The following is a 20,753-nucleotide window of genomic DNA, read 5'->3' as shown; positions in this document are numbered from 1 at the left end:
AGTGCTTTCCTTCTGGTGGCTGGGGGATTGGAGGTAGCAGCAGGTTTTTGCACTGATGTCTTCCCACTCCTCATGCAAAAATCTCATACACACAAACAGCACTGCATCCTCTCATTCAGGGACCGTAACTATTCCTTCTGGAGATTGGAGGCAACTCACTGGAGAGGCAACCATTTTTGGCACTCAGAGAAGCGTTCAGCAATTTTTCATTGCAGGTTGCCTTGCAGAGATAAGCTTGCCTGTGCAAGCAAATTGTGAATGTAAAAGCAGTACACGGACAGAGATCATATGTGACCTGAGAAAGAGGACATTGTGAGATGGATACCACCAGGCCAATGTTACCAAGGGAAGAGAGCGGAACATATATAAGAGCTTATAGACTTGGGAAATAGTTCACCAGTGCACAAACATTATTATAATGCAATCTGTAGCATACTATTGGGTGTGAAATTCCTCTTTCCCATTGGTGAAAATAATTAAATAATATTCACTTATATTTATTAATTGTCATTGTTTTTGTTAGAAATCTTAGCACTTTGTTGAAATGTCTCAAAAAGCTTCACAAGATTTTTAATACCAACAGAATCAAATAGTTCAAGGGGCATGTGTTCTGAAAACAACAACAAGATTCGATTTATAGAGCGCCTTTCACGTCAGGAGGACGTCCCAAGGCGCTGTACAGTTGGGTCAGGAGCCGAGCAGGGGGGAAATGGTCAGGGTGAGGGGAGGGAAGGGAGGGAGCGAGGAGGGGGTAGAGAGTCGAGAGGGGAGCTGAAGGCACGGTCAAAGAGAAAGGTCTTGAGACCGGCCTTGAAGGAGGAAAGGGAGGAGGCGGCGAAGGCACTGGGGATAGAGTTCCAGAGCCTGGGGGCTGAGAGGCTGAAGGCTCGGCCACCGATGGTAGGGCGGTTGGGGCGGGGGATGTGGAGCAGACCGGAGCCAGAGGAACGGAGGGTACGGGCAGGTAGGTAGGGGGATAGTAAGTTGGAGAGGTAGGAGGGAGCGAGGCCGTGAATGGCCTTGTAGGTGAGGATGAGGATCTTGAAATCAATCCTCTGGGGGATGGGGAGCCAGTGGAGGCGAGCGAGGGTGGGAGTGATGTGGTCCCGAAGCCTGGTGCGGGACAGTACACGAGCTGCAGAGTTCTGAATGACCTGCAGCTTGTGGAGGGAGGTGGCGGGAAGGCCGACGAGGAGAGAGTTCCCATAGTCCAGCCTTGAGGTGATAAAGGCGTGGACCATAGTTTCAGCAGCGTGAGGGGTGAGGTAGTGCCGTAGTCTGGCGATGTTCCGGAGGTGATGGAAGGCGGTGCCAGTTGTGGCGCGGATGTGAGGGAGAAAGGACAGCTCAGGGTCGAACAGAACCCCGAGGTTCCTGACCGGCTTTGAGAGGTGGAGAGTGCAGCCTTGGATGCTGATGGTGTCAGCGCCTGAGGTGCGGAGGCGCTGACGTGAGCCAATCAGGAGGGCCTCAGTTTTGCGCACGTTGAGCTGAAGAAAGTTGTCTCTCATCCAGGACTCGATGTCGGACAGGCAGCTGTCAGGACATCGGTGGTCATGGAGTTGAGGGTAGAGGAGGAAAGGTAGAGTTGGGTGTCATCCGCATACATGTGGAAGTTAACCCCATGTCTGCGGATGATGTCACCGAGGGGGAGCATATAGAGGGTGAAGAGGAGGGGACTGAGGACAGAGCCCTGAGGGACACAGCACGAGACAGGGCGGGGACTGGAGGAAAAGCGATTCGTGGAGACAAAGTGAAGACGGTGGGAGAGGTACGACCTAAACCACTCAAGGACAGGGCCTTGAAGGTTGAGGTGGGAGGACAAGTGGTGGAGGAGGATAGCGTGGGTCGACCGTATCGAATGCTGAAAAGGGAAGTAATTGAAGGATGTAATTGTGGCATTGGAAATTATACCAGGGTAAAGTTATTAAAATTCTTATCTTCTAATTAACTTTAGACAAAAAACTACACAGCTGATATTAAGATCCAAAAAGGACACACTTTTTGTGTCTAATGGCATTTTCCCTGTTCTAAAACATCTTATGTTCTTAGGATATACGTACTCAAAATTAGTCATGCAAAGCACATTGCGAAGTGGTGGGTTTGCATAAAAAGCACTACGAACCTACTGACATAATCTTGTCCTTATTTAATGATGAATGAACTTGGAAGAAAAGTAATTCCAGAGACGGAATGCAATTTTTAAATCACTTTAGCTAGGCAATCGATCTCCTCAGTTTGATGAGAAGAACTGGTAATTATTTGTCTTCCTCATCTCATGAAAATTGAAAATAAGTTTTGGAAAGATATAGGAAGGCTATTCATACTTAAGGCTCAGACATTGCTTATGACACTTAAATCAAGATAGGCATTTGATTTATGATAACTTGCAATAGCAAATAATTAGCTAATATGTTTTGGATGAGCTATTTCGTAGGGATAGTTACCAGTAATACAATACATTTGAGTGCATCCTCCATACCAGTCCTTTGTAATGTGCAGCGGTGCCCGTGTGTGATGTCACCGCTCCCCAAAGGTAACAGAAACTATAGATCAGTGGACTGACCTCCATCCCAGGGTGGATACAGCTTACCTCACAGGGCATTACAATCTGCTTGTGGACATATCCTTTGATACATGCTTATTGTTTTTAAAACTGTCTTTAATTTTTCACATTGTTCTCTTCTTTCATCTTCCCTTTTCATTTTGTAATTTCCTTTTATTCGCCAATAAATATAAATATGAGACGTGACCAATATTGCAGATTCACCAGAAAGAAAAATCAGATCAAATGTGCACAAGTCAACCTGGTAATATTGGTAATATTGTTAATATTTTCACCTCTAAGTCAGACGATTGTGGATTGATGCCCCACATTGGAACTTTAAACTCACGCAGTCTAAGCTGACACTTCAATACAGTGTTGAGGAGCTCTGTGGGCGCCATCTTGCGCATGAGGTATTAAACCAAGTCTCCATCTGCCTGTTCAAGTGGACATTAAAGATCCCATAACACCACACGAAAAGAGAAGAAAGTTTCTTTCAGTGTCTCGTTCCTTGTGCCCACAGCTCGGACATAGGTTCCTACCCATTCAGCGATAGCAAGTTAGAGGTGCGGAGCTTGTGCAGCAGCTGCTTACCTCTCTGTATAGCAATCAAAGTATCACAATACTTTAAAAGGTGGCATCAGAGAGGAGAAGGGGAAGTGACTATGGGTAAGATGCAGTTAAAAAGATGTGTTTTAAGATGGAACATAAAATTAGATAGAGAGGGAATGAGCTGGGTAGTGGGAGGGAGTTCCAGAGGTTAGGGGCATAGTATTGGAAGACTCAGCCATTGATAGTGGTGCGGAGAGCGTGGGAGACACACATCAAGCCCAAATTATTCAAGCATGAGGGCAAGTAGAGGACTAGGGTAGGAGAAGATCAGAGAGATAGGGAGGTGCTAGGACACAAGGGGCAATTTTCCCCTACAGTGGGCAAATCAGAAAGCAAAAAAAACAACTGGCTGAGTGTATAATAGCAGAACAGATTAAGAGTTTTATTCACTAGCCCCAAATCCAAGCATAATCAGCCCATATCTCACTGCACAGCAATTACGCTTAATAGGTATATTAGCCCCAATACCCTATTTGCATACTTTAGCAAACCCACTGAAGGCACATCTACCAGAGGGCATATGTTATATGGTGCTATACATGCAGCGTGTTTATGGAAGCAAACATCAACACCAACTCACATACCAAAGCAAAGTCCAGCAGGACATCATTGCGTAGAGAAAGTTCTGCAAGTCCATATAAACTTGGGCTTCTCACTATCAAGTACATTTCTTTCACCAGGTGGGCTTTTGACGTAGTCAGTGCATTATGACTATCCTGGGGTATAGCGAAGGTGCATCACACTGTTTCACAGCTCAGTGGTTTTGTCATTCCTTCCAATACTCCATCATGGAGGTGACCTCAGCCAGCAATGCAATGTCACCTTCCCAGCCCTCCCCCCCACCTCCAACCATGAGAAATCAGGTCTCATGTGTGATCTTTGCTTTAAGTGAGCAGGAAAAAGGACAGATGTCCACAAACATCACAAAGTTAATAGTAATAATATTAATTGATATAGTGCGTTTCACATCAGAGGGATGTCCAAAGCCCTTCACGGGATTTACTGTAAAATGAATTGACTGTATATTTTGCGGGCACACACAGCAGCCAATGTATGTGTGTGTTTGTATGTATGTGTTTGTGTCTGTATGTATGAACGTTTATGTGTGTCTATGTCTATATGTCGGTGTCTCTGTCTATGTGCGTTTGTCTTTGTGTGTGTGTGTGTATCTATGTATGTCTATGTGTGTGTCTATGTGTGTGTGTGAGTGTATGTATGTGTCTATGTGTGTGTATCTATGTGTATGTGTGTGAGTGCCTGTGTGTATATCTTTGTGTGAGTGTGTGCCTATGTGTCTGCGTTTGAGTGCCTGTGTATGAATGTCTGTGTGTGTATGTGTGTGAGTACCTGTGTGTGAGTGCATGTGTGTGTCTATGTGTTTGAGTGCCTGTGTGTGTGAGTGTCTATGTGAGTGCCTGTGTGTGTATGTGTGGGAGTGCCTGTCTATGTCCATGTGTGTGTGATTCTATGTATGTGTGCCTATGTGTGTGAGTGCATGTGTGTATGTGTGTGCCTGTGTGTGAGTGCCTGTCTATGTCTATGTGTGAGTGTCTATGTGTGAGTGCCTGTGTGTGTATCTGTGTGTGAATGTGTGTGCCTGTGTATGAGTGCCTTGCACTGGGGGTGCTTGTGGTGAGTGCCTGTACGTGTGAGTGCCTGTATGAATATGTGCGTGTGAGTGCCCTGCACTGGGGGAGCTTGTGGTGAGTGCCTGTGTGTGTATAAGAGCCTGTATGTGTGAGTGCGTGTGTGTGTGTGTATGAGTGTCTGTGTGTGAGTGCCTGTATGTGTGAGTGCGTGTGTATGAGTGTCTGTGTGTGAGTGCCTGTATGTGTGAGTGCGTGTGTGTGTGTGTATGAGTGTCTGTGTGTGAGTGCCTGTATGTGTGAGTGCGTGTGTGTATGAGTGTCTGTGTGTGAGTGCCTGTATGTGTGAGTGCGTGTGTGTGTGTGTATGAGTGTCTGTGTGTGAGTGCCTGTATGTGTGAGTGCGTGTGTGTGTGTGTATGAGTGTGTGTGTGTGAGTGCCTGTATGTGTGAGTGTGTGTGTGTGTGTGTATAAGTGTGTGTGTGTGAGTGCCTGTATGTGTGAGTGCGTGTGTGTGTGTGTGTGTATGAGTGTGTGTGTGAGTGCCTGTATGTGTGAGTGCGCTGCACTGGGGGAGCTTGTGGTGAGTGCCTGTGTGTGTGAGTGAGTGAGTGCCTGTGTGGGTGAGTGCCTGTGTGTGAGTGAGTGACTGTGTGAGTGTGTGTGTGAGTGCCTGTGTGAGTGTGTTAGTGTGTGTGTGAGTGTGTGTGTGTGTGAGTGTGTGAGTGAGTGCCTGTGTGAGTGTGTTAGTGTGTGAGTGAGTGTGTGAGTGAGTACCTGTGTGTGTGTTAGTGAGTGCCTGTGTGAGTGTGTTAGTGTGTGTAAGTGAGTGTGTTAGTGAATGCCTGTGTGTGTGTGAGTGCCTGTGTGAGTGTGTGTGAGTGTGTGTGAGTGCCTGTGTGAGTGAGTGCCTGTGTGTGTGAGTGTGTTAGTGAGTGAGTGTGTTAGTGAGTGCCTGTGTGAGTGTGTTAGTGAGTGTGAGTGTGTTAGTGAGTGCCTGAGTGTGTTAGTGAGTAAGTGTGTTAGTGAGTGCCTGAGTGTGTTGGTGAGTGAGTGTGTTAGTGAGTGACTGTGTTAGTGAGTGCCTGAGTGTGTTAGTGAGTGAGTGTGTTAGTGAGTGCCTGTGTGTGTGTGTTAGTGTGTTAGTGAGTGCCTGAGTGTGTGTTAGTGAGTATGTTAGTGAGTGCCTGTGTGTGTGTGAGTGTGTTAGTGAGTGCCTGTGTGTGTTAGTGAGTGTGTTAGTGAGTGTGTTAGTGAGTGCCTGTGTGAGTGTGTTAGTGAGTGTTAGTGAGTGTCTGTGTGTGTTAGTGAGTGTGTAAGTGAGTGTGTTAGTGAGTGCCTGAGTGAGTTTGTTTGTGAGTGTGAGTGAGTGTGTTAATGAGTGCCTGAGTGTGTGTTAGTGAGTATGTTAGTGAGTGCCTGTGTGTGTGTGAGTGTGTTAGTGAGTGCCTGTGTGTGTTAGTGAGTGTGTTAGTGAGTGTGTTAGTGAGTGCCTGTGTGAGTGTGTTAGTGAGTGTGTTAGTGAGTGTCTGTGTGTGTTAGTGAGTGTGTAAGTGAGTGTGTTAGTGAGTGCCTGAGTGAGTTTGTTTGTGAGTGTGAGTGAGTATGTTAATGAGTGCCTGAGTGAGTGTTAGTGAGTATGTTAGTCCGTGCCTGTGTGAGTGTGTTAGTGCCTGTGTGAGTGTGTTAGTGAGTGTGTGTGTGTGTTAGTGAGTGTGTGTGTTAGTGAGTGTGTGTGTTAGTGAGTGTGTTAGTGAGTGCTTCTGTGGGTGTGTTAGTGGGTGTGTTAGTGAGTGTGTTAGTGAGTACTGCTGTGGGTGTGTTAGTGAGTGCCTGAGTGTTAGTGAGTATGTTAGTGAGTGCCTGTGTGAGTGTGTGTGTGTTAGTGAGTGTGTGTGTTAGTGAGTGTGTTAGTGAGTGTGTTAGTGAGTGCTGCTGTGAGTGTGTTAGTGTGTGAGTGTGTTAGTGAATGAGTTAGTGAGTGTGTGACTGTGTTAGTGAGTGCTGCTGTGGGTGTTAGTGGGTGTGTTAGTGAGTGCTGCTGTGGGTGTGTTAGTGAGTGTGTTAGTGAGTGTGTTAGTGTATGGGTGTGTTAGTGAGTGCTGCTGTGAGTGTGTTAGTGTGTGAGTGTGTTAGTGAATGAGTTAGTGAGTGTGTTAGTGAGTGTGTTAGTGAGTGTGTTAGTGTATGGGTGTGTTAGTGAGTGTGTTAGTGAGTGCTGCTGTGAGTGTGTTAGTGTGTGAGTGTGTTAGTGAATGAGTTAGTGAGTGTGTTAGTGAGTGTGTTAGTGAGTGTGTTAGTGTATGGGTGTGTTAGTGAGTGTGTTAGTGAGTGCTGCTGTGAGTGTGTTAGTGTGTGAGTGTGTTAGTGAATGAGTTAGTGAGTGTGTGACTGCGTTAGTGAGTGCTGCTGTGGGTGTGTTAGTGGGTGTGTTAGTGAGTGTGTGAGTGTGTTAGTGAGTGCTGCTGTGGGTGTGTTAGTGAGTGTGTTAGTGAGTGGGTGTGTGTGAGTGTGCTAGTGAGTGTGTTGGTGTGTTAGGGAGTGTGTTAGTGAGTGCTGCTGTGGGTGTGTTAGTGAGTGTGTTAGTGAGTGGGTGTGTGTGAGTGTGCTAGTGAGTGTGTTGGTGTGTTAGGGAGTGTGTTAGTGTGTGTGTGTTAGTGTGTTAGTGAGTGTGTTAGTGAGTGTGTGGGTGTGTTAGTGAGTGTGTTAGTATGTGAGTGTGTTAGTGAATGAGTTAGTGAGTGTGTGAGTGTGTTAGTGAGTGCTGCTGTGGGTGTGTTAGTGGGTGTGTTAGTGAGTGCTGCTGTGGGTGTGTTAGTGGGTGTGTTAGTGAGTGTGTGAGTGTGTTAGTGAGTGTGTGAGTGTGTTAGTGGGTGTGTTAGTGAGTGTGTGAGTGTGTTAGTGAGTGCTGCTGTGGGTGTGTTAGTGAGTGTGTTAGTGAGTGGGTGTGTGTGAGTGTGTTAGTGAGTGAGTGTGTTAGTGAGTGTGTGGGTGTGTTAGTGAGTGTGTTAGTGTGTGGGTGTGTTAGTGAGTGTGTGGGTGTGTTAGTGAGTGTGTTAGTGAGTGAGTGTGTTAGTGAGTGTGTTAGTGTGTTAGTGAGTGGGTGTGTGTGAGTGTGTTAGTGAGTGTGGGTGTGTTAGTGAGTGTGTTAGTGAGTGAGTGTGTTAGTGAGTGTGTTAGTGTGTTAGTGAGTGTGTGTGTGTGAGTGTGTTAGTGAGTGTGTTAGTGAGTGAGTGTGTTAGTGGGTGTGTTAGTGAGTGTGTTAGTGAGTGAATGTGTTAGTGAGTGTGTTAGTGAGTGTGTTAGTGAGTGAGTGTGTCAGCGAGTGTTAGTGAGTGAGTGTGTTAGTGGGTGTGTCAGTGAGTGAGTGTGTCAGTGAGTGTGTCAGTGAGTGTGTCAGTGAGTGAGTGTGTCAGTGAGTGTGTCAGTGAGTGAGTGTGTCAGTCAGTGAGTGTGTTAGTGAGTGAGTGTGTCAGTGTGTCAGTCAGTGAGTGTGTTAGTGAGTGAGTGTGTTAGTGAGTGGGTGTGTCAGTGAGTGAGTGTGTTAGTGAGTGAGTGTGTTAGTGAGTGGGTATGTTAGTGAGTGGGTGTGTTAGTGAGTGGGTGTGTGAGTGTGTTAGTGTGAGTTTGTTAGTGAGTGGGTTTGTTAGTAAGTGTGTTAGTGAGTGTGTTAGTGTGTGAGTGTGTTAGTGAGTGTGTTAGTGAGTGTGTGGGTGTGTTAGTGAGTGTGTTAGTGGGTGTGTTAGTGAGTGGGTGTGTTAGTGAGTGGGTGTGTTAGTGAGTAGGTATGTTAGTGAGTGTGTTAGTGAGTGTGTTAGTGAGTGAGTGTGTTAGTGAGTGAGTGTGTTAGTGAGTGGGTGCGTCAGTGAGTGAGTGTGTTAGTGAGTGAGTGTGTTAGTGAGTGGGTGTGTTAGTGAGTGGGTGTGTTAGTGAGTGGGTGTGTTAGTGTGTGAGTTTGTTAGTGAGTGTGTTAGTGAGTGAGTGTGTTAGTGAGTGGGTGTGTTAGTGAGTGGGTGTCTTAGTGAGTGTGTTAGTGAGTGAGTGTGTTAGTGTGTTGGTGAGTGTGTTAGTGAGTGGGTGTGTTATTGAGTGGGTGTGTTAGTGAGTGAGTGTGTTAGTGAGTGGGTGTGTTAGTGAGTGAGTGTGTTAGTGAGTGGGTGTGTTAGTGAGGGAGTGTGTTAGTGAGTGTGTTAGTGAGTGTGTCAGTGTGTCAGTGAGTGTGTCAGTGTGTCAGTGAGTGTGTCAGTGTGTCAGTATGTCAGTGTGTCAGTGAGTGTGTCAGTGAGTGTGTCAGTGAGTGTGTCAGTGAGTGTGTCAGTGAGTGTGTCAGTGTGTCAGTGAGTGTGTCAGTGAGTGTGTCGGTGTGTCAGTGAGTGTGTCAGTGAGTGTGTTAGTGAGTGTGTCAGTGTCAGTGAGTGTGTCAGTGTCAGTGAGTGTGTCAGTGAGTGTGTCAGTGTTAGTGAGTGTGTTAGTGAGTGTGTCAGTGTCAGTGAGTGTGTCAGTGTCAGTGAGTGTGTCAGTGTTAGTGATTGTGTTAGTGAGTGTGTTAGTGTCAGTGAGTGTGTCAGTGTCAGTGTGTCAGTGTCAGTGTGTCAGTGTTAGTGAGTGTGTTAGTGAGTGTGTGAGTGTGTCAGTGAGTGTGTCAGTGTCAGTGAGTGTGTCAGTGTCAGTGAGTGTGTCAGTGTTAGTGATTGTGTTAGTGAGTGTGTTAGTGTCAGTGAGTGTGTCAGTGTCAGTGTGTCAGTGTCAGTGTGTCAGTGTTAGTGAGTGTGTCAGTGTTAGTGAGTGTGTTAGTGTCAGTGAGTGTGTCAGTGTGTTAGTGAGTGTGTTAGTGAGTGTGTCAGTGTGTTAGTGAGTGTGTCAGTGTCAGTGAGTGTGTCAGTGTCAGTGAGTGTGTCAGTGTTAGTGAGTGTGTCAGTGTCAGTGAGTGTGTCAGTGTCAGTGAGTGTGTTAGTGAGTGTGTCAGTGTGTTAGTGAGTGTGTCAGTGTGAGTGAGTGTGTCAGTGTGAGTGAGTGTGTCAGTGTGTTAGTGAGTGTGTCAGTGTTAGTGAGTGTGTCAGTGTCAGTGAGTGTGTCAGTGTCAGTGAGTGTGTCAGTGTTAGTGAGTGTGTTAGTGAGTGTGTCAGTGTCAGTGAGTGTGTCAGTGTCAGTGAGTGTGTTAGTGTCAGTGAGTGTGTCAGTGTCAGTGAGTGTGTCAGTGTCAGTGAGTGTGTCAGTGGTGCTGTGGGGTACAGGTTGTGGTTGTGGTTGTGGCGCTGCGCTGCTGATCGCGCGGGAGGCGGCGCTCCGACTGTGTGAGTGAGTGAGTGAGTGAGTGTCTGCTCTGTGTGTGTGTGTGTGTGTGTGTGTCTGTGCCCTCCCGGACCTGTCCGGCTGTCCGGCTGCCGTGTGTGTGTGTGTGTGTCCGGCAGTGCTGTGTGTGTGTGTGTCCGGCAGTGCAGTGCAGTGCTGTGCCCTCCCGGACCTGTGTGACCCGCTGACCGCGTGTCGGGTGCTATGGCGTCCAGTGAGGAGGACGGTGCGGTGGAGGAGAAGGAGCAGCACAGGAGGCAGAGCGCGGTGGCCATGGCGTGGCTCACCCTCTACAACATCACCATGACCGCTGGGTAGGAAGGGCCCCGACACCGCCCACACGGCGACCGGAGACTCTCATTGTCATTTTCTTCTTTTTTTCTTTTCTTTTGACTGTTTTGCAAAGCTCAGCTCCGGGATTTTGCGGTGCGGGGGTGTGTGTGGGGGGGGGAGGGGGGGGGTGGGGGTGGGGTGGGGGTGTGGAGGGAAGGGGTGAGGGAGGGGGGGGTGTGGGGGTGAGGGGGGAGGGAGGGGGGGTGTGTGGGGGTGTGGGGGGAGGGAGGGGGGGGGGGGTGTGGGGGTGTGGGGGGAGGGAGGGGGAGGGAGGGGGTGTGTGGGGGGGGGTGGGGGTGTGGGGGGGTGTGTGGGGGGTGTGGGGGGGAGGGAGGGGGTGTGGGGGGAGGGAGGGGGGTGTGGGGGTGTGTGTGGGGGGAGGGAGGGGGGGGGGGGTGTGGGGGGAGGGAGGGGGGGTGTGTGTGGGGGGAGGGAGGGGGGGGGGGGTGTGGGGGAGGGGGGGGGTGTGTGTGGGGGGAGGGAGGGGGGGGTGTGTGTGGGGGTGTGGGGGGAGGGAGGGGGGTGGGGGGGAGGGGGTGGGGGGGAGGGAGGGGGTGTGGGGGGAGGGTGTGTGGGGGTGTGTGTGGGGAGGGAGGGGGGGGGGTGGGGGGGTGTGTGTGTGAGGGGGAGGGGGTGTGGGGGGAGGGAGGGGGGGGTGTGGGGGTGTGTGGGGTGGGAGGGGGGGGGTGGGGGTGTGTGTGTGAGGGGGAGGGGGTGTGGGGGGGTGGGGGGAGGAGGGGGGGGTGTGGGGGGGAAGGAGTGTGGGGGTGTGTGGGGGTGGGAGGGGGGGGGTGGGGGGTGTGTGTGTGTGAGGGGGAGGGGGGTGTGGGGGGAATGATTAATATTCTTTATTTTGTATTTTCCACCCACTCATTCCTCTCTAATTGTAAGAGACATAACGTAATGTTACAGCAGTTGTGTGTGACTGTGAGTGAGAGTGAGTGTTTGAGTGTGTGTATGTGTGTGACTCTGTATCTGAGTGTGAGTGAGTGTGTGTGTGAGTGTTTGAATGTGTGTGTATAACTGAGTGTATCTGTGAGTGATTGAGTGTGTGAGTGTGTGTGAGAGTGAGTGTCTGAGTATAAGTGAGTGTGCGAGTGATTGTCTGAGTGTGTAAGTGAGTGAGTGTGAGTGTGTGTGAGAGTGATTGCCTGAGTGTGTAAGTGAGTGAGTGAGTGTGTGTGAGAGTGATTGCCTGAGTGTGTAAGTGAGTGAGTGTGTAAGTGTGTGAGTGTGTGTGAGAGTGATTGCCTGAGTGTGTAAGTGAGTGTGTAAGTGAGTGTGTGTTGAATGGGAGAGTGTGTGGCGGAGTCCTGCATTTCCTTATTAGGTCCATTACAGAAGCAGCGTCATCTTTCTTCGCAACTGCTGTTAAGTATAGATTGACACTGTCCAGAGAGGAATTCCAGAGGAGTGGTCTATCTGCTTTCCTTGGCATTTTTACCCCTCCCTCCCTCCCTCCCTCCCTCCCTCTTCCTCCTACCCACACACTCAAGTCAAAAGTTGTTTTAAGTTACACTTTTCTGCTGCGAAGAAATAGATTAATTTCGCCCCCTTTCTAAAACAAGAACACTACTACGACTTCATTTACGAGCTGTCAAATATTTATAGCTCACTGGATAGTCAGCTTGTTTTATTTGAGCAGATTTTCCAGTTTATAACCTTGTTATCTTTGCAAGTATTTAAACGTGTGCTTGACTTAAAAATGCTGTGCGTGAAAAGAAAGGATTCCAGACTCCCATATTTATCCATTGACATTGAATTGAGGAATGGAGGTTAATAATATAATAGAAAATATGTTTCACATGCAGTTAGGTTTCTATCTGGGAGAAAGAAATCATTTTATTAGCAGTATTTTGAAATGAAGTTTGCATGGTCTCGCGTTAACATGTTTCAGTTTTTATCTGCATGTCAATGTGACAAACTGAGTTAGATTATTTTATTGATGGCTGTATCAGTAAAATATTCCTTTGATGACTGAACATGTTTTAATGTTTGGTGCCAAAAGTACAACAGTACTGTCTGGCAATGATAGAGAGAGCACCCAGGTCAGTAAATCAATTCAAAAGCGACTGTAGTTAAAACATTTCAAAACAGAGGCAATATTCTGCCTGCGATCATTTTTACTCTGACTGCTTTCAATGTAGGGAAACAACTTGAGCGGAATATATGTGGGTTCACACATTCTGACATGGGTTTTAATACAGTGGTATACATTTTACGTTTTGTTCTGGAAACAGCAACCAAGGCAAGTGTTAGGGAACAGATCTGGTTATCATTAGTAATAGTACAGATTCTGATTAGCTTAGTCCTGGTTACAGACAGACCAGGCCTTAATCTATGGCAAATGTGCAAGATAAGTGTGACGAACATTGTTGTGTTACTATTATAAGGAATGTGAATGAGAATGTGCATGATCTACTGATCGATGGGGACTCAGGCACCATTTACTGAGAACTAGGGAGTGCTCATTGTTTCAGGTGCAGTAAACTCACATTGCATTGTATTACGGTATGTTAATGTGCTAGAAGGCCATTCACACCATCGTGTCTGTGCTGGCTCACTGATTTATTCAGTTCCATTTACCTGTCTTTACCCCATAGCCCTGCAACTTACTCCTTTTTAAATATGCATCTAGTTCCCACTTGAAAGCTATTGTAGATCCTGACTTGACCATCGCTCCTCACATTGGATTCCGCATTCTAACAACTCCCAGTGTAAAACAAATCCTTCTAATCTCCCTCTTAGCTCCTTTGGTAACTACACTAAAACACTGGCTAGATTGTTGGGGGGAGATCCAGTCTGGCGAGCCAGAATTTCCAGCTACGTATAGTTATAATGCTGGTACCCGCAAGCAGTAAGCAGTAAATAGCAAATAAACTGAGTGAAAGTTGATATCCCTGGCCGCTGAAGGCCAGCAAGGACTGAGAGGTGGGAGCACACGCGAGGAGAGGTGAACTGGTAGGAGTCCACATGCCATTGTATCAAGTCCGGCCAGATCCGAATTCCAGATACTCAGAATCTGTAAACCAGGGATTTATTGTATCTTACATTGATGCCCTCTTGTCACTGACTGACTTACCAGTGGAAATAATTTCTCTGTATCTAATCCATCAAAATTCCTTTTAATTTTTAACGACGACTATCAGTTTTCCCCTCAACCTTCTCTGTAGCAGTGAAAATATGTCAAAGAGGTACGTTTTTAGGCAGTTTTTATAATAAATACAGAGGGGCCAGATGGAGATGTTGAGGGACGGATGTCCAAGGGGTTAGGGAATAGTGGCTGAAAGCTCAGCCGCTCACAGATTGTCAGTGGAGGTGGGGAATGTGCAACAAGCCTGAGTTTATCAAGATGAGGGGGGGGGGGCGAGCAGAAGAATGAAGATAGAGAAAATTATAGAAGGAGGTGTGAGGAAATGAAGGGATTGTAAGTGAGGATTTTGAAGTTGATCTGCTAGGTGACAGGGAGGCAGGGGAGTCTGATGAGGCTGGAGATAACAGGGATATAACATTTTGTGTCGGTAAGGATTGCAAGTGTCAGAGGAGCCTGGCTTCTATTTTGCCCATTTTTAACTGATACAAATTTAGGCTCTTTCAGGACATAATGTTAAATGTTAGATGTGGGAACCAGTCCACTGTTTGCAGATGATTTCACCAAAGGGGCACATGTAGATAAGGTCGAGGAGGGTGCTGAGGATTGCACTCTGAGATACCCTGCAAGTGACCTTAGGACGGCAAAAGAAAAAGCCATTAGAGGAAACAAAGTGGAGATGATGGTATTGGAACCTAAAAGTGCAATCCCATGGAGGTGGATGAGAGAGGAGAGGTGATTGAGGAGGATAGAGTGGTTGACTGTATCAAAGACATCAGAGAAATCGAGGGGACATAGGAAGCCCTTGTCACAGGGTGAGAGTACATCATTCATTTGCAACTTTGATGAGGGCTGTCTCAGTCCTGTGGGCAAGGCAGAAACCGGAGTAGAGTAGTCGTGCAAGGAGTGAGGGGAGAAGTTGGAGTGAAGTTGGACAGGAATGATGTATTCTGAGACTTTGAATAGAAAGGGTATGTTGCAGATTGGCTTGTAGGTGGAAAGTCTTGAACAGTTAAGGGTAAGTTTATTTGTGGAAGGGGATGATGATGGCGGTTTTGATAGGGTGAAGAACAGTGCCGGAAGTTAGGGAAAGTTTGACAACATCTGTAAGCAAGGGGTTATCAACCCAATACTAATTTGTATTTATATAGAGCCTTTCATGTTCGGAGGATGTTCCAAAGCACTTGATAGTGCTGGCTGGGCACCAAGCTTGGGGTGGAGAAAGGAAAGATCACTGAAAGTGTGGTCAACGAGGTACATCTGGAGATGGAGCTTAAATAGATGAGGGAGAGACAGTATAAAAACATTCCAGGCAGAGGGCGAAACCTTTGGCAAGTTTCCTTACTCCACACGCCTAATAATAATCCCTTCAAAAACCAAAAACAATAATTAATTGGTCATTTTCAATCTACGACTGTTTGTGGGACATTGCTGTGCGCAATTGGCTGCCGCGTTCGCCCACAAATATACAGTCAATTCACTTTGCAGTATGTTCTGTGAAGCGCTTTGGGACGTCCTCCCGACGTGAAAAGCGCTATATCAAATGCAAGGATTATTATTATTATTATTATCCTTAAAAGCCCAGGACCTAATTTAATCAAGCAGTGGGCAATTCTTTGAGGGATAGCCTCATACTGTTTAGGCTCTCTCCATGTGCTCCGGAATAACTAAACCTGTTCCTAAGGCTTGAACATTATTAAAAGTTGAGGGAGTATCTGGCTCTTTATAGTGATATTAAAAGAAATCAGCATTCAGCCTCAGTAGTGGAGCTCTGCGTATATGCTTCAGTGCCCATGCTTAAGAGTTTGTTTTCCTTGCACTGAGCTCAGGATGAAAGAGATGTGGGACTGGCAGTATAACGTCAATCTCTCTGCTCGATTAGGTGTACTGCAATGTGTCAAAACAGTGCCTTTATTATAACTGCACCATTAGGCTTGATGTTCACAGAAGTAATCAGATCACCAGGATCATCCTGCTTCTATCTGCTTTTGGAGTAGTAAATAGAACTCAAATAATTCCGTAAACCCCGGAATTCATACCTAACTGGACCAGGCCCGAAACAGAAATGTTTTTCCTCGGAGCCGTGTACGTGTAGATTCCTTCTGGCCCACTCTCCAGCCTGTGCCCACCCCTCTCTCATCGTACTTGCTGGCCTTCAGTGGCCAGGGATATCGACTTTGACTCAGTTTGAATTCCATCAGCAGAAGGATCAGCAGGAGATAAGTGGGAGGAAATCCTGTCTCCAGCGATTGTTCTGCATCTCCAATTGCATTGCTGCCAATGAGCCAGGATCATTCACTTCGTGGCCATCCTGTGTAGCATTTTGAAACGTCAGCCCCGACATGAAAGGCACTGTATCAAATGTAAAGTTTTAATTTAAAATTTATCTCTATACCTCTTTATACCTCTATACCTCTATACCTCGTGGAGTCCTGTAGCTCAGTGGTTAGAGCACTCGCTTTGCAAGTGAGAGATCTGAGTTCAATTCCAGGCAGGGCGAAACCTTGGGCAAGTTTCCTTACTCCACACGCCTAATACTAATCCCTCCAAAAAACCAAAAACAATAATTAAATTGGTCATTTTCAATCCATATGACTGTTTGTGGGACATTGCTGTGCGCAATTGGCTGCCGCGTTCGCCCACAAATATACAGTCAATTCACTTTACAGTGTGTTCTGTGAAGCGCTTTGGGACGTCCTCCCGACGTGAAAAGCGCTATATCAAATGCAAGGATTATTATTATTATTATATTATTATTATAGAATACAGTACAATTTTATGTTTATGCCTTTCACATCAGGAGGATGCTCCAAAGAGCTTAACAGTACTGCCAGGCACCCGAGCCTGGGGTGGGAGCCAAGTACCCAAGTGTTAACTTATCTCTCCTGCCACTGACCAACTATTGGTCTAGCTCTCTTTTAAAACATCACTACAGATTCCATCTCTAAAGCTTCCTATTGCAGAACATTCCACCTCTTCACAATAATAATAATAATATAACACTTTGTGTGAAGAAATGCTTCCTATTTTGCAGTGACAAGGTGACCAAAAGATTAGAGTAAATGAGTTTGCAATTTCTTTGAATGCACCTATGGCCACCCCCCTTCCCTCCACCCCCCCTTCCTTGGTGTCCAACCCGGTTCTTATCAAACATTTGGAGACATTAAATATATCTCGTTGTTGATGAAATGAACGGAATCTAAAAAATAAATAAACAAACCCTACGTTTGATATAGCTTTGTTCAAGCCAAGAGAATTTCTCAAAGTGTTTCACATCTAATTTATAGGTAATATAATGTACCTCCACAAGAAACAGCTTGAGGAAAGTGCTCCCTTGGAATAGATTTGAAGGGAAAGGGAGAAAGGCTGGAGAAGGTGCAATCTACTATTTGATCTTGTGCATTTGTCTCAAGGGTGCCAATAGGGCCATCAGAGTCAATTCTCCAAACGAAGGAGTGTGTGCCTCATCATTGCACTGTTTGGACTCATTCCCTAGATGTTATAGCTAGTGTAATTAAGGAATCATTTAAGATTTTCATTTTTCATTTCTTTGACCAAGCCATCATCTGGTCGATGAATAATGCACAAGTATCACAATGTCGTGTCCTTTGTTATCAGTTCTCAGCAAAACTCTCTGACGAGTTAAGCCCATTGCGTATAGATTTCCCAGATGTCAGAGAGGAATAGGGGGATCTTTTGATGTTTATTTTCATACAACTCTTATTGACAGGAAGGCAAGACGCATATTAATACTGGGGAAAAATCCACTGTGCAATTTTCCCTTTTGCCCCCTTCCAATATGCATCAATAATTTACATTTATGTAACACCTTTAATGTTGGGAGAATATGTCCAAGCCCTTTACAAAGGTTGAGCGGGAGCTCAAGCTGTTAAGAAGCTAGGGAGCTGGCCGAAGGTACAATCAGAAAGGAAGATACAGTCAGGCAGGGTTTGAAAGCAGAGACGAAGGAGCAAAGAGTGGCTGAAACGTTGCTCCCCAAATATCCAGGCAGAGGCATGAATCGGGCTGAGCAGAGGGAGTGTTCATGCAGTAAGTGTGGCTATAATCATTCTTAACGGTCAGTAAATGGCTTTCCAGTTTCTCTTATCTTGTAACAGATTCAACCAGACAGAAGTGGCCTCAAAACTAAGGTGAACCTTAGCAAATCACAAACTCATTAGAAATAATTACTGTGAGCTTTGGTCTATCTACAGATTCATGAGATCATGAACAGAATTATCCCTGGTTGACTTAGAATGGGGAGAATATGTCTTACTGAACCAGTGCACAAGCTAGGGTTGGGTTCGACCCTCAGCTGCCCTTCCTTCCCCACATCCGGTCCCTGGCTCGGACCGCCTTCCACCACCTCCGCCACATTGCCCGCCTTAGACTGTACCTTACCCCAGATGCAGCTGAAAAATTCATCCGTGCGTTCGTCACCTCCTGACTCGCCTTCTCAAATGTCCTCTTTGCCGGTCTCCCCAGCTCCACTATGCACAGGATTCAGCTGATCCAAAACTGTGCCACCTGCATACTCACCTGCAGTAAACTCCACACCTCTATCACACCAGTTCCTGCCAGGCTCAACTGGCTCCCTATCACCGAACGGATCAATTTCAAGATCCTCACATTCGTTGGCCTGGCAAATCCCTTCATGCCCTGACGCCTCCTTATATCTCCAGCCTGCTTAACCCCCAAACACAAACCACTGCCTCCACTCGACTGGCTCTGGCCTTCTGCAAGTCCCTGGTGCCCTCCATTCCACCATTAGTGGCTGCACTTTTAGACACTATGCCCCAGAACTCTGGAACACTCTTCCTCTAACCGTCCGCCTTGCCTCCTTCCTTCCCCAACTTCAAGTTGCGCCCGAAGAACTTCCTATTCGACTGTGCCTACGGTCACCTCCCACCGGCTCGGCCTCATGCTCTGCCACTGTTCTGGGACGCTACCCTGTGTTCTGGGATGCCACCCTGCGTGAGGGGCGTTTTATAAATGCATGTTGTTGTTGCCAAATACCTGGGTTATGATGCACCAGAAGAACATGAGAGAGACCAAATGAGTAAGCACCTGCTTCGAAACTTTCCAGATGGATAAAGGGACTGGTGAAGGCTAAGATGAGCAAATACTCAACAGAATCTAATAGCTTATGTGCTGAAATCTTCCCCATCATGGTTTTAATCCCATTCACTCTATTTGTTGGGAGGAAAATATTGCATCAATATAGTCCCTGTTTGCAAAAGATAATTCTGGAATATTTATCTATTCCCATTCAAAGCGGTTCACAGAACATACTGTAAAGTGTAGTGACTATGCACAGACAGCACTGCACTGGCCTAGTCTATATGAATTCAAAGTCCCAAAGTGGGGCTTGAAACTATACCTTCTGATAATTGAGCCAGGCTGACGTAAAAGAGTTGAAGGAGTTAATCAATGTAAAGGAGTCAAATCCACATGTACACTAATCTGTGGCGAAAAAAATCTTTGTTATCTAAAATTCTGTTTACATTTTTTAAAAACTTAAATCTATTCATACTGTCTACTCATTGTCAAAGTCATGCATCATCTTTGCCTCTTTGAAAGGAGTTGGATCATCCCTTCCTTAATCTCCTTTTCTCTAAGAAAATAAATTTATGTCTTGATCATCTTATATAATATCATCATATTAGGAGTCCTGTAGCTCAGTGGTTAGAGCACTCGCTTTGCAAGCGAGAGACCTGAGTTCAATTCCAGGAAGGGCGAAACCTTGGGCAAGTTTCCTTACTGAACACGCCTAATAATAATCCCTCCAAAATCAAAAACAATAATAAATTGGTCATTTTCAATCCACGACTGTTTGTGGGACATTGCTGTGCGCAATTGGCTGCCGCGTTCGCCCACAAATATACAGTCAATTCACTTTACAGTATAATCTGTGAAGCGCTTTGGGACGTCTAGAAGACGTGAAAAGCGCCAATTCAAATGCAATTATTATTATTATTATTATCATCATTATAATCAGAACTAAACCAGTTAGAGTTTGGATCACATCACATTTCTTCATCTAAAGGGTTGTTGGAATGCAGAATGCACTGCAACCAGAAGGATATGGTCACCAAGTTGATTGGGATATTTACATCCCAATAAAGATGTCAAAGTTGAGTGGGAAAGTCTCGACTGACACACTGAAGGATTCCTGGGAGCTACATTGTCAGAGGTGCTATCCTTCGGATGAGACATTAAAACAAGGTCTCATCTGCCTGTTCAGGTGAATGTTAAACATCCCATGTCACTATTTGAAAAGTGAAGGAGGGTTTCTTCTAGTGTTTTGGCCAATAATCCCTATTGTGAATACCTTCAAACCATTTCCCCCAGATGAAATTGATCATTCACTTCAAGCATGTTAATGGACATTTCTGTGTGCAAATTGGTTGCCATGATTCCCTACAAATTCAAAGTCACTGCATATAGAGTTACGTAAAGTGATACTGCAAGGAAACAGGCCATTTGGATCAATTAGGCTGTGTCGGTGTCTGATAACAAAAGACAGGCAAATGAGATTATAAGACTTGCCATTTTCTAATAACATAAATACATTAATGTTATTAGCATCAACTACGGCTTATGGCAATGAGTTCCAAATTCTCACCAGGCTCTGCATGAAGATGTTCCTCTTAAACTCCCAATTGCATCTAGTACTAAGTGGAGTCCTGTAGCTCAGTGGTTAGAGCACTCGCTTTGCAAGTGAGAGACCTGAGTTCAATTCCAGGCAGAGGGCGAAACCTTGGGCAAGTTTCCTTACTCCACACGCCTAATAATAATCCCTCCAAAAAACAAAAACAATAATTAAATTGGTCATTTTCAATCTACGACTGTTTGTGGGACATTGCTGTGCGCAATTGGCTGCCGCGTTCGCCCACAAATATACAGTCAACTCACTTTACAGTATATTCTGTGAAGCGCTTTGGGACGTCCTCCCGACGTGAAAAGCGCTATATCAAATGCAAGGATTATTATTATTATTATAACTATTATATTTATGCCCGCTAGTTATGGTCTGACTGACAAGTGGCTTTGCAGCCATTTGTTGGTGATACTGTCAACATCCACCTTATTGAATTTTTTCGCAAACGGAACAATCTCTAATGGTTCTCAACTATCTCAACTAGAGAGAAAAGCTGCAACCTATCCAATCTTTCTTGACACCTACATCCATTCATCCCTGGTAACATTCTTTCACTGGATTTCCTCCAATTCTACAATATTGTTTTCTGTAATATGATGACCAGAACAATGAACAGTCCTCCAAATGTGATC

General features: G+C 46.0%; 1 protein-coding gene across 1 annotated transcript in view; it reads left to right on the top strand.

The window, feature by feature from the left end:
* Nucleotides 1–9,970: 9,970 nt before the first annotated feature.
* The window catches only part of hacd1 (3-hydroxyacyl-CoA dehydratase 1), a 39,916-nt gene continuing 29,133 nt past the window's right edge, over nt 9,971–20,753 (top strand). Inside the window, exon 1 of the mRNA XM_042331757.1 lies at nt 9,971–10,350. Within this exon, the coding sequence (XP_042187691.1) occupies nt 10,241–10,350 (110 nt within the window). The 5' untranslated portion in view covers nt 9,971–10,240. The remainder of the gene's footprint in view (nt 10,351–20,753) is intronic.

The sequence above is a fragment of the Callorhinchus milii genome, unplaced genomic scaffold (assembly GCF_018977255.1).
Source record: "Callorhinchus milii isolate IMCB2004 unplaced genomic scaffold, IMCB_Cmil_1.0 Scaffold2, whole genome shotgun sequence".
In the NCBI taxonomy this organism is placed as follows: Eukaryota; Metazoa; Chordata; class Chondrichthyes; order Chimaeriformes; family Callorhinchidae; genus Callorhinchus; species Callorhinchus milii.
Note: the sequence above shows the minus strand (reverse complement) of the source record. Positions and strands in the feature narration are given on the sequence as shown.